General features: G+C 38.4%; 1 protein-coding gene across 1 annotated transcript in view; it reads right to left on the minus strand.

Moving 5' to 3' along the window:
• Positions 1–14,425, minus strand: part of POLD3 (DNA polymerase delta 3, accessory subunit) — a 51,791-nt gene that overhangs the window by 16,596 nt on the left and 20,770 nt on the right. The window contains exons 5-8 of the mRNA XM_030331897.2: positions 13,962–14,094; positions 8,021–8,276; positions 6,635–6,707; positions 1,766–1,931 (exon numbers count right to left, since the gene is read on the minus strand). Coding sequence (XP_030187757.1) covers positions 1,766–1,931; positions 6,635–6,707; positions 8,021–8,276; positions 13,962–14,094 — 628 coding nt within the window. The remainder of the gene's footprint in view (positions 1–1,765; positions 1,932–6,634; positions 6,708–8,020; positions 8,277–13,961; positions 14,095–14,425) is intronic.

The raw sequence follows: 14,425 nt of genomic DNA on the forward strand, positions 1-14,425 counted from the left end.
AAATAAAACAGAAAAAAACTAACAAGGTTAAAAACTGTTATTTTGGGGCAAAAGATTAATGAAATTAATAAACCCTTCTATAAGACTGATTAAAAAAAGACAAAACAGGGGTGCCTGGGTGGCTCAATCAGTTAAGTGTCCAACTCTGACTCAGGTCACAATCTCGCGGTTCATGGGTTCGCGGTTCCGTGCTGACCACTCGGAGGCTGGAGCCTGCTTTGGATTCTGTGTCTCCCTCTCTCTCAAAAATAAACATTAAAAAGAAAATTTAAAAAAATAAGACAAAACAACGTATTACCAACATGAGGAATAAAGAATAAAGGAATCTGTAATGATAAGTACAGATTTTACAGATCCTCAAAGAATAAGGCTATAGTAGGGGCTTTACGCCAATGAACTCAACAACTTAGATGAAATAAATTCCTTTAAAAACACAACCAAAACTGACCCAACAAGAACAAGAAAATTTGGATGGCTCTATTTAAAGAAATCAAATTAATAAAATAAACTTCCCCACAAAGAAAACTCGGCTCAGGTTCACTGAATTTTATCAAACTTTTAAGAAAAAAAATAATACATATCTTACACAAACTCAGAAAACACAGTTTTCTACTAATTCTATGAAGTTACATAACTTTGGTACTAAAATATAAAGACATTATCAGAAAAGTAAATAACTGATCTATCAGCCTCACAGATGCAGTGGCAAAATATCCTTACAATATTAGCAAATAAAATCCAACAACTTATAGAAAGGATAATGTATCATGACAAAAAATTAGGTTTATCCCAAGAATGCAAGGTTGGTTTAACACTTAAAAGCCGATCAAGGTAATTCACCACACTAACAGAAACCCCAAAAGATCATCTCAATAAATGCAGAAAAAGCATCAGTCAAGATTCAGCACCCATCCATAAAAAAACAGAAAAGGACAGCCTCCATCTGGTAAAGGGCATCTACTTAAAACATACAGTTAACATCACACTCGGTAATGAAATACTGAACGCATTCCTGACTATAACTGTCAACAATGAGTGTTATACCCATGGGCTGGGGACATTTTAACCTACCAATCTCACATATTCCTAGGAGGTAAGGCCCACTGGACACAGCCTTGACCCTCTGAAACTTGAGCATTTTGTTGATGTTTTCTACTAGAGTAGCCCCAGCCTTGCTACAAAAGTCAAGTATTTCTGGGCCTATCAGTGCTGACAGTGTCTTTAGAATTTCTTTCAACAGACTAATTCCTACCAACTATGAGGTAGTGTCTCAAATTCCTGGATCCATTTTTAACAGCTTGTGTGCTTTTTATTTTCTTTTCTAATTACATTTTACCACTTGAAAAATAAACTCATTGATATAAAAAGAAAACAAAGAACTTTTTCTCTTAAATTTGACTGGAAATAGTAACCCCTCACTTGGCAATCTAAAGTGAAAAACAGACACAGACACAATCAGGCACACTTATGCCATGTCCACAAATTTAAAATGAAGTAAAGAAAAAAAAGGATAATCAATTTAGTTCAATGGGGCCCAAAAAACTGGATTTGGGCTCTAAACCATCTACACTGGCTGTTCCACAGTTCTACTTCCCTAGATAAGCTACTGAGCTTCTCTCTTCATTTTGGTTATACAGCTGTATCCCTAAGGCATTAAGTAGGATTTAGTACTCAACTGAAAACTGCCCACTGTCAATAAGCCCAAACAGACCTTCTCACCCCCAGCAGAGACACTCTTCCCTCACAGGCAACAAAATTTTCCTACCTTTTTTTTTCCTTCTGCTGCATCTTAACAGGCTCTGCTTTTTTGCTGGGTTTCTTCAGGCCTGTAGGGGCTGCCAGCTTTGGTTCAGTGACAGACACTGGAGGTTGCTCCACTATTTTTTCTTCTTTCACTGCTTGTTCTGAATCCAAATTGACTTTAAGTTTATCTACAAATATAGTATAACAGATGATATATAACCTCATCGTGCAATATCAATCTATTATTCCTCTGATAGTCGACTAAGTGCCAAGTAATTGGTTAGGAGCAGGGGGCTAAAGGGATAAAAAAACAGTCCCTGTCCTAACAGAACTCATGGTCTAGTCAGAGAACATTTCTCCTTTCCAACTACCACTCTAGCAGTAACTGTTTTCATTTCTGCCTCTTGCTAATCCTTCATTATATCACAACTCCCAGGCCAAATAATAGTAAAAGCAGGGCTTAGAAAAAGCAAATACAACTATATGAGGTATCATCATTCTCATTTACATATCACTTACTAGATGAGAAAATTAAGAGTCTGAGAGATAAAAGACGTTTCCCGAGTATACAGTTTACAAATAGTGACAACAGAAATTCGTACCAAAATCTTATTTCCTATTCCATTCTATCTTCTTAAACCTGGATACTCTTATCATCTCAGTATTATCTTAATTATATAATTAAAAGACTACTTCGGAATGAGAAAAGTTTGATGCAAACTTTTTCACTCAGGATAAGTTACCTAAAAGTCAATCTTCTCTGTAAAAACTGAATATTTATGAGATTACTGTAAGGATTAAAAGGGATTAATATGTGAGGTTGTATGGCTTACCCAAGGTAACACTGACAGAAGAGGTTGAGAGACAGGATTTGAACCTAGGTCAGTTTAACTCCTCAAAATCCTTACCTCTTTCCCTACACCAAGCTGCAACTACTATGCCATGCAGAGGATTAAAAAATGCAAGCAGGATGGGCCTAGCCATCTGAGAAATCATAGAAGAATAGCCTTCGTGCTATATTCAGTGACAGTTTTTTTCAAGAAAAGTCATAAAATACTCTTAGCTGTGAACAGCATGAGGCTCTTCAATAAGTAGCTTTGGTTATATGTAAAATGGCTAAAACCAGCTACAGTGTAGGAAAAAGACCAATTGATAGCTTAGCCTTGGCCATTACACACGGCTTAGTATAATAATTTATAAACAAAGTATATTCTTTGAAAGAATAGATGATGGATAAAAGTATAACATGCAGCTTGTTTATACTTTATTTTTTGAAGACTTGACTGAGAAATCTGGTGGAATCCACCAGAGAATGGAGGCATTTTCTCTTGCCTTTTCAAAACTGTTATTCTCAAGTATCAGTACTTCTCAAGTTTTTCCACCAAATAGTACAGGAGAGTAAACATGTATCTCTAGGGGGTCCAGAGTCAGTAACTGATTCCCAAAAAACCAGTTCTCTGAAGCTGCATGTATATCCTTAAAGTTTATGCAAAATTTGCATTGTTACAGAATTTATATCATATTGACAGCAACTGTTTTAAAATTATATAATAGGGGTGCCTGGGTAGTTCACTTGGTTAAGCGTCCAACTCTTGATTTTGACTCAGGTCATGATCTCACAGTCATGAGATCTATCCATCGATCGAGCCCCACGTCAGGCTATGCACTGGGTGGGAAGTCTGCTTGAGATGCTCTCTCTCTCTCCCTTTCCCTCTGCCCCTCCCCCACTCTCTCAAAAAAGTAGAATAAAATAAAATAAAATAAAATAAAATAAAATAAAATAAAATAAAATAAAATAAGTAAAGTAAAATAATTAGGAGGAAAAACCTCCAAGTATTTCCTACCTCACTCCTGGGGTAAGGAAAGCAAGGCTATTGCATACAGTCTACCAATTTCAGGAAACTGATCTTAATTAAAATACCAGTGACCAAAGAGATTCAGCATCCAGAGTTTTCACTCTGTCGTGGTTTCACAGTATTAGGGGAACTCCAAATTATTTACATATGCAGCTACAAATGGCCAATTAGCTGGTAAAGAGGCAGCTCATTGCAACACTTTCAGACTACTCTTAAGGAAAATTTAACCACATTTTCTTTTTTTCTGAATGATCAAATCATTTGTATCATTGACTAATTAAAAGCATCTCCTTTTTATACTCAAAATATGAAACACCTTTAGAAGCAAGATACAGATGATGACTTTTTAATTTTGTCACCAATGCTGTAATTTTTTTCACATATGGAGCATTACAGTTCTTGTTAATGAGATAATTCATATGCCAGAAAATTTATCCTTTTAAAGTATAAAATTCAGTGCTTTGTAATTGTGCAAATATCAACACTATCCAATTTTAGAACATTTCCATCACCTCAAAATAAACCCTGTATCTATGAGCAGTCACTCCCCAATCCCAACCTAGCCTGTAACACTAGTCTACTAATCTACATTGTCTCTAGATTTGCCTATTCTAGACATTTTGTATAAATAAATTTATATAACAGGTGGCCTTTTCTGTCCAGCTTTTTTCATTTCACATATTTCAAGATTCATCCATGTTATAGTTCAAGGACTCATTCCTTTTTTGGCTCAATAATATCCTATTGTGTGGTTATATCACATTGTGTTTATCCATTCATCAGACGATGGACCCTTGGGTTGTTTCACCTTTTTGGCTATTATGAATAATGTTGCTATGAACATTTGTGTACAATTTTTTATGTGGACATACAGTTTTAATTCACTTGAGTAGATATGTAGGAGTGGAAGCACTGGATAATTACTTAACTTTTTGAAATACTACTATACTGTTTTTCAGAGCAAGCACATTATTTTATATTCCCCACAGCAGTATATGAGGGCTTGACTTCTCCACATCCTTGCCAACACTTGTTATTGCCCGGCATTAAATTTTAAATGTTTCAAGTCTCCTCAACTCTTTTCATCCAACTCTCTTCACTTTCATCACAATGATCTTGTCATGTCTCAAATACAATAAAAATATTTATCATTTTACTTTTTTCTTTAATGTTTATTTTTGAGAGAGAGAAAGAGAGAGGGGGACAGGAGATCTGAAGCAGGCTCAGCACTGATAGCACAGAGCCCCTCGTGGAGCTTGAACCCATAAACCATGAGATCATGACCTGAGCCAAGTCAGACACTTAACCCACTAAGCCATTCATCCGATAAAACATTCATCATCTTACTCTAAACATTCATCCTTGAAAAAACGTTAGATAAATCAACTTTAGAAGCCATTCTTTTTATTAGGTTAAGTATTTAATTCTTTTATTTTATCCAGTTTCCCTACTCCTTCTATCACTGTCTGCCTAGCAATTAAAATAATTAACTATTTTATTCTTTATTGATTTGTCTGTCTCTCACAGTAGAATACAAGGACCATGAAGGCTGATACCTTGCTCGTCTACATTTCTTCCACTGTATCACCATGGATAATAGTTGCAAGTACACAGTACTTGCTCAATAAATATTTCTGAAATAAACACATGAATAAATTATATACTTCTGTATAGCTTGATTTTTTTTTACAACTAGCAAATATTCACAGCTTATATATTTCAGAAATAATAAAATTTTTTAAATTCACTGGTTACAAATGCATAAGAAGACAAAACAAAAATAAAAACGTGGACCTAAAAGTCACCAAGGAACCACACACACTCTGATTGGGTTCAGTGGACCAGTACCAGCCATGCAGGCCAGTGACATTAGCACTATCTATTTTCACAGAAGTAGGGAGTCCTCCTTGTGCATTCTGCCTGCAACAATACAACATGCTTCCCAATAACCTGAAGTATCAAATTTTCTACATACTTTCAAAAGACAAAAACCTTCTCTGATGGATTTTATGGCAAATAAACACTATCTACCCCAACGCCTCCTCCAACCACTAATCCGACCATCACAGGAAAGCAGAATTCTGACTAATTTTTCTTGCACAAGCATGTAACAAAACACCTTCCCACAAGATCTTTGTAAAACTGATGCTCCAAGAAAGCGTGCCATAATTGTCCTGTGGCTCCTGAATGCTTTCTGGTATTATGCCACATAGCCCTTAGGGGAGGTGTACTTGGTATGAGAAGTATGAAAATATGTGACTACTGGTTCTTTCCATATGAAAGAATTCTAATTAAAACAAAATTTTTAAGGGCATCTGGATGGCTCAGTCTGTTAAGCTTCTGATTTTGGCTCAGGTCATGATCTTGTTCATGAGTTTGAGTCTCACATCAGGCTCTGTGCTGACGGCTTGGAGCCTGGAGCCTGCTGCTGGTTTTCTCTCTCTCGCAAAAATAAAAATACTAAAAAAATTTTTTTAAATAAAGGAAATTTTGCTTTCTCAAAAAGTATTATTTTTAAATGGCTACAATCACCTGTGCCCTTCTGAGGTCTAGTTCATTCACATGAATAATCTGTAAAAAATAACTATAGAATGTCAAAAAGATTTGTTTTTGCAACCCCTTGGGAGACAGAGGTAATAATTAATAATGGTCACACCAGGCAAACTGACCCCAGCATCTAGGATATTAACCTCAACACTATACTGTTTAACCAAGCAGCCTCCCTTCCATTTTATCACCCATTTTCAAGAGCCCTATGAAACAAATAATTGTCTTTTCAAGGCAGGAAGTTAAAACAGGAATAGTAAACTACCACCCAAGGTAAACTGAACTCAGCTCACCCGTTAAAATCCACTGTTCCAGCTGGGTTACTTCCATTCAATATATTGGTCAGTAGACTGCAAATTTATGTTAGGATGCAGCAAGTCTACATGGGACACCAGATGGGTAAAAACTGGGTAAGGTGGCTTTCACCTCAAATATGTTATTATATTACCATTCATGTATTAATCAAAGGAAGGTAAAAACATGCTTACTCATAGCAGCTTTTCCAAAAAAATTGTTCATCACATTCCCTTTCCCTGGTGCCTTGTTGCCTGCAGAAGATACCTAGAAGCAGAAAACACATATGATTTTTTTTAGTGTCTAGGCTGTTCTTCAAGTCGGAGTCTTAAACAATCTCTTCAATTGCAGGGCACATTGTCACGATGGCACAGTCCCTATATAATCATGCCAAAATGTGTCAGCGTGAGATGTAAGAACAAATCCACACCAGAGTATCTGATGTTAATCTCCAAAGCTTAGTTACTCATAGTTCTTACAGAATTATTACCCATGAATGTGTCTAAACTTTGAGTATATTTAAAAACTGCTTAGTTTGATAGAATTAAAACAGATCAGAGGCAGTATGATACACAACAAGGGAACCTCCAAAATGTTACATTTGTTATTATCAGAAGTGGATTTGAATTCTGGTTGTGCCATGTAATAGCAATCTGATATCCAGGCAATTAGCCCTTAGTTTCACCACCTACAAAACGGAGATCTCTTCCTCACAGAATAGTTAGGAGGATTTAAGCAAAGATCAAACTACTGGCACACAGTAGTTCTATAAATGTTAGGGGTTTTCCCTCCACTCCCCTCTCCTTTTCCAAAGCAGAGGCCAAAAATCACAATGATGGTAATAACAATAATAACGATAATTATGGGGTGCCTGGGTGGCTCAGTTGGTTAAGCGTCTGACTTTAGCTCAGGTCACGATCTCCTGGTTCGTGACTTCGAGCCCCGCATCAGGGTCTCTGCTGAGCCCACTTCTGATCCTCTGTCCCCCTCTCTCTGCCCCTCCCTGACTCGTTTTCTCTCTCAAAAATAACTAAACCTTAAAAAATAACAATAATTATGCTTTTCTGGAGTATTTTTTAATAGTTTTTAATGAGACTTTTCTTAAGTCAATGCACTTAAGTTAGTTCAGATGTGTGAACAATAAATAAGGGAAGCAGATGAAGAAAAAAAACAAGAAAAATTCATAAAACAGAATGAGAATGTTAAATACACTAGGAAGAAAGGCATACATGGCAAAGCTCAGAATATAAGATGTTCCCAAAATGACATATTGCTAATATATGATTCCTGGCACTTAATGGTTTTCAAGTGTTCTCACGTGCATGATTTCAATTGGCTTGCAAAACAATCTTGTGATGTGCACAGGACCATTTTACAGAAGAATCCAAAGCTTGGTGAGAAGCATTTTCAAAAGAAAAAGGACAATTTCAGACGAGAATATCAAGAATTAAAGGATTCAGACCACAATGGAAAAACTAGACTATATTATTATATATTGGAACCTTATGTGATTAAACTACAATGCTCTTCTAGTTACCCATTCTGAGCTATAAAGACATCTTTAAACTTATATTTGTTACCTCTTTAGCCTCTGTTTTGGTTTCCTTGTTGGCTTCTTGGGTTTTAGAAGCAGCTTTAGAGGCAAACATTCCCATTATTCCCTTGGGCTGCTGTAAAATCTGTTTGGAGGTAGGTGGACTATGACCATTGGTTGTCAACTCATTATTGGCTTGTGTCTCACTTGATACTTGAAGATCTGACTGCTCAAACTTTTCGGAAGATGAGGATTCAGCAGGAGCTCTGGGAACTGCAGCTGCACATTGTATGGCACTAAACCTGAAGTTGGAAATGTTACATTAATTTCAAAGTCTTGCTTCTTCCACACAATACTTTCTACCTCTAACACTATTAAATTAGAAAAGTTTAGAACTAAAATGGATTTTAGAAATTATTTTGTGCAGGGGTGGCTGGGTGGCTTGGTCGGTTAAGCATCTGACTTTTGATTTTGGCTCAGGTCATGATCTCACTGTTCGTGAGTTTGAGCCTGGCCACGGGCTCTGTGCTGGCAGTGTGGAGCCTGCCTGGGATTCTGTCTCCTGTCTCCCTCTCTCTCTGTCCTTCCCTTGCTTGCTCTCTCTCAAAAATAAATAAAAACTCTAATTTAGATAGAGAAAGAAGTATTGGAGAGATGTTGAGAGACTTGTCCTAGATTATACATCTAGTCAGTAACAGAACTAGGACTGGAATCTGAGGTCTTCTACCATACCATATTGAACATCTTACTTTTTTGAAGAAAGCACCCCAATTCAAAACAGTAAGAATATACCAAAAAATAACAAAAGATTAGTAATGTCAACATCCTTAGGAAATCAAATGGTTATCTCTTGTGTTTAAAGACCTTCACCTTACAGAGCTACGTATGCAATAAATATTGACTGAACCAAAATTACGAGCTTTAAATATTAATAAAATTCCTGGCAACTCTCCTGGCCAGAGTGGGTCATGCTTTAAAACAAGGAAGAAGCTGGGAACAGAGCCACTGGCTCCTATGACCTGTGGTCCTTTATTGTCATTTGTTAAAAATTTCTAATAACACCCACTAACAGCACCAGACAAGTATGCCCAAAGCCAAGTGAAGAAATGTGGAACGGTATGCATGGCATATTAAAGGGAGCGTTCATCTCTTCTATAATCATCGTAGATGTGCCTTGTTCACACAAATCCCAGTTGTGCTTAAAGCAAAGTTCCTCAACTTTTCTGACAAAGAAAAACATTTTATTTCCCCCAGTCTTTAGCTTACTGGGAGTAGGTGAGAGCTCCTTGGAGGTAGGGAAGGGTACTATTCATCTTTTGTATTTTAGGTACCCAGTACAAGGCCTGGCACATAGAAATACACGTGAAAGAATGAGAACTGAAGTCCCTGGAAGTGAGGCTTCTGGTTTCTCTCCCTTCTTTTTTTTTTTTTTTTAAATTTTTTTTTTCAACGTTTATTTATTTTTGGGACAGAGAGAGACAGAGCATGAACGGGGGAGGGGCAGAGAGAGAGGGAGACACAGAATCGGAAACAGGCTCCAGGCTCCGAGCCTTCAGCCCAGAGCCCGACGCGGGGCTCGAACTCACGGACCGCGAGATCGTGACCTGGCTGAAGTCGGACGCTTAACCGACTGCGCCACCCAGGCGCCCCTCTCTCCCTTCTTTAATGTATCACCTCCACTTGAGGTGGGAAAAGTTAAGAAAGAAACTATGTGGTAATAGTAATCATTCGAGAGATCAACCAGGCACAACTTCTAGATTAACTGGCCTAAGAAAAAAGTCCCTGATACATCATTTAATTTCAGAAGTAACCTTAGACTGAGCAGCCCCAAAGCTGAGTCTATAGCTCCAAAATCTTCCCCTGATTTATTAGAGTCCACTTCAGAAAACCCCACACTAACACAAATATTTTGTGCATCAGAGTTAAGAACAGACGGAAATCATTTCCTTGTACCCCCTAGTCTTCCTCTCTGGCCTTGCAGTGCTTCCATGTACACAGAAAAAAGCAATGGTTTATTTCATTGTCAACATCTGAAGTTGGCCCTGAAACAACTCTTTCTCCATTTGGTCTACATTCCACACCTTAGGGTCAGGACCAGAACTGGCAATAAGGAAGAGACCAAGTTAGGCTGGGAACATGTCCGAAGAGAGAAGAATCTGCTCAGTCCTAAAATTTCAACTTTCTTCCTGTCACAGCACTTCTTAAAACACACGAAACAATGAGTCAGATTTCAGTTGGCCCATAATTCTCAAGGGCAATTACAAACTTCTTTATTGGAGATAAATTCTTCACATTTCTACCCATTATACTTTAAGTATTTAAGTAAGGTTTCATTAAAGTGCTTCCTATTACCACATTTCTACTTTGCCATGTTTACTTTAGTGGTCCCTGAGTAAATATCATTTTGAACTTCTGAGTCCCCTTTATTCCTGTTTGTCTACTCAGATACAATAGAAGAACTGATTTCTAGAGCTTGACATGCCACAACTAGATTTTAATACAGATTATTTTTGAAATCTAATAGTACAATTTACATAAACCTATCAGGATATTCATCTTTTCTTGTAGTCCTTCCCTAAGAAACACCACTTATCAGGGTGCCTGGGTGGCTCAGTCGGTTAAGCATCCAACTTCGGATCATGACTCAGGTCATGATCTCACAATTTGTGGCTTCAGGCCCTGCATCAGGCTCTGTGCTGACAGCTCAGAGCCTGGAGCCTGCTTCGGATTCTGTGTCTCCCTCTCTCTCTGCCCCTCCCCCACTCATGCTCTGTCTCTCTTTCAAAAATAAACACTAAAAAAATTTTAAAAACCCCACCACTTATTACTCTAGCTATAGAATTATATTTATTTATTTAATAAATATTTGTGTGCCTATTAAGGTTTGAGCGATAGAGTAAAAGAACCAATGTCTATCATCAATTCACTCAACAGTTACTTACTAAATGCTTACCATTTGCCAGGCACCATTTTTTGGTCACAAAATAGACACAATCCCTGTTCTCATGTAACTTACAGAAACTATGTTTGGCAAGTCTCTATTTCTCCTCAAGGACCTGGCTGTATCAGTTACCCCATCTCCCCCAGTAGCTTCAACCATTTCTTCTTTTATGGCTCTTTCTGAATAGTACAAGTTCAGGGCATTCTCAACAATGTATATATTCTCTCTCAGTCTCAAATCCTCTTTAGCTACCTCTCTCTTTCTCCATTTAACAGTCCAATTTCCTGAAAAGACTTGTCCATTTTTGCTGTCCCACTTTATCATGCTCCCATTTACTCAGTTCACCAGATTCTGGCCACTCCATGGAAAAGCCTCTTACCAAGGCCATCACTAAATCCAATGGACACTTTTCAGTTCCTATTCTACTTTGCTTCTCAGTAACATATGATATTGCCAATCAGTTCCTACCTCTTAAAACTCTTTCCTTGCTTTTAGAGCCCCCTATATTCTCATGATTTTCCTCTCATCTCTGGCTGCTCCCATTTAGGCTCCTCTTCTCTTGCTCATCCCTTGAAAAGTGGCTATCTTTAAATAGCGCTTACTACGTACCAAACACTATTCTAAGTGTTTTATATATATTCATTCATTTACTCCTCAATAACCTGTTGAGCTTTGTACCGTTGTTAGCTTCATTTTACTGATGAGACGGAGGCACAGAGAGGTTCAATAATTTGCTTAAGGTTATACAGCTAGTAACCATGGCCTCGAGTTTTACTTTCTGCCCTCCTTCATTCTACGCATTCTCTGTGAATGACTGTATCTACTGCTGTGTCCCAATTAATTACCTATTTTCTCTGATTCCGAAATCTCTATCTTCATGCCAGATTTCCCTCCTTAGCTCTAGACTCATCTATCTATTGCATGGACATCTTCACTTGGACTCCCCACAGGCTTCTCAAACTCAACATGTCCAAACCCAATTCACCATTTTTCCTTCTCCCCGCAAGCTTACTCCTCCCCACATATTCCCTTTCTTACTGATAACACCATCACCCAATTCAGCCACCAAGTCAGATATATGGTTATCATCCTTAACATCATGAACACCCCCACCCAGCCACATACACACACCTGGTCTCCAAGCGTGACAACATCCAGGTTTTGACAGCATGACTCTTTAACCTTCATACCTCTTCACCCTCAATACAACTACTATACTTCAGATAACTGTCATCTCCACCCTGAATCACTGCAACATCTCTCTTCACTGATGGCTTTGTCTCCCGATTATTCCCTTCTGATCGATGTTCACCATCTTATTGCAGCCAAGTGATCTTTTTTTTTTTTTTAAATATTTATTTTTGAATGAGAGGAAGAAAACAAGCACAAGCAGGAGAGGAACAGAGAGAGAGGGAGAAAGAGAATCCCAAGCCTGATGTGGGGCTCGATCCCACAAACCATGAGATCATGACCTGAGCCAAAATCAAGAGTTGGACACTTAATTGACTGAGCCACCTGGGTGCCCCAAGTGATCTTTCTATAAATGCAGCTCTGATCATTTCACCCATCTGCTTCAAAATCTTCAGTGGCTCCCCAGTGCCCTCAGAATAAAGTCGAAACTCTTTAACCTACTAGTCAAAGTGTAGACTGTGACTCCTACTTTAGTCTTATATTTCATTATTTCCTACCTCTCAGTCTAAGTCCAGCCATAGAAATGACTTTGGTTCCACACAAGCACCATGTTTCCTCACAGTTCTGTCCTCACTCTTCTACTTCTCCTTTTACTGACTACTTCTACTTGGGCCTTAAGGCCTTGACTTAAATGTCACACCCTCTAGGAAGCCTTCTCTCTTTTGCCTCATCACTCCACCGCACCCAAAAGTGAGGGATGAGTGTCTGTGGGAAATCAAATAGCTATGTCCTGGGTTAGGAGATTATAAGGAAAGCATGCATTCTCCCAACCTAGGACATAGCTATTTGATTTCCCACCTATCCCCCTTTTTTGTTTGAAGAATCTTCTTGCTCAGGGAGTTGAGGAGGGTAATCAGTCATTGTTCATGATGTCTTGAGGAGGCCACTATGGTGGAGATCACTCAGAGGGCTATGAGAACAGCGGGCCAGAAAGCAGTGTTCTGCTTTGCAATGCGTTCCCTATAATCTCCTAACACAGGCCCTAGCTATTTGATTTCCCACAAATGCCCCCCACATAGCCTCCCTCAGTATTACTCCTATTATAGCACTGTCACGCTATAATGTAAGTGTTTACCATAGGACCATCAGTTCCATAAGCAGGTACTGGGCCATATTCACTCTACAGTGTGTGGCATGTCATAGGTACTCATCAGAACTTTGTGGAATGAGTTCAAAGGATCTCACTTAGTACCTATCAAAGTAGTAGGTGCTTAATATGTCTGGGGAACTGATTTGAACTCTTAATACAACCCCACAAAGTAGGTATTACTATTTAAAAGTTTTAAAATGAATTTAATTTAAAAATGAAAAAGCCAAAACTCAAAGAGTTTAAGTAGTTGGCCCAAAACCACCAGGCTATTAAGCAGCAAAGCCACAACACAAGCCTGTGCATTATGGTCCATCACCTCACTGAGAATGATATAAAGTACAAAAACAAACAAGATGTGATCCTGGCTGTGGAAGATCAACTGCTTTTGGATGGAAGGTAGAGGGATAACAAATTAGAAATAGTTTTTGAAGGACGTTTACACTGGTTCCTGAAAAATGGGTAGGATTCAGACAAGCAGAGACTGGGGTAAGGGAGTAATGAGGGGGCACAACAAACATTTCTGGTGGCGGTGACAGGATAAATACATGAGAAATAGATTTATGGGGAGTCCACTGGGGTTTTCAATATGGGTTGTGGCTGCTATTTTTCACCTTATGATGTACTAATAAAACCAGGCATGTGTCTTACTGCAAGATAAATGGGGTTTTACTAGACTTGGCATTCACTCTTAAGAGGCAGCCACTGTGTAAACATCTTACAAAATCAATTCGTAAAGAAGCCCACAAGGAACATTAAGGAGCTCACTTGCTGCAGTTCTGCAAGTTGCTTTTAAGGATGTCATAGTCGGTATTGAACAGAGGCCCACTGTCCTTTAGCATGGCTTTCTGGATGCTGTACACATGGATGCTGGCAGTCACAGCTAGCTTGGACTTCACTGCTACAAGTCAACAGGAAAAGCAGTCTGTTAATACACAAACTTCATAGCATGTGGGGACTTTAACAAGAAACCCTTCTGCATTAAAACCATTTGCAATCTGTGGTGGTCCAAAAAGCCCTAAAAGGCCAAAGAGTCACATACACAGTATAACATCAACTCTTTTTTCTATAACGGGGACATCATGACAAGGTAGGTAGTGGTGAGTCAGTCCTAAGTACCACACCTGTGAGGGTATCACTCATCCAGTGGACATTCAGTAAACATTAATGAATGATTGATGATGACTATGATGTTTTGGGTTTTTTTTTTTTTTTTCAGTCAGGGAAGAATC

This window comes from Lynx canadensis, chromosome D1 (assembly GCF_007474595.2).
Source record: "Lynx canadensis isolate LIC74 chromosome D1, mLynCan4.pri.v2, whole genome shotgun sequence".
In the NCBI taxonomy this organism is placed as follows: domain Eukaryota; kingdom Metazoa; phylum Chordata; class Mammalia; order Carnivora; family Felidae; genus Lynx; species Lynx canadensis.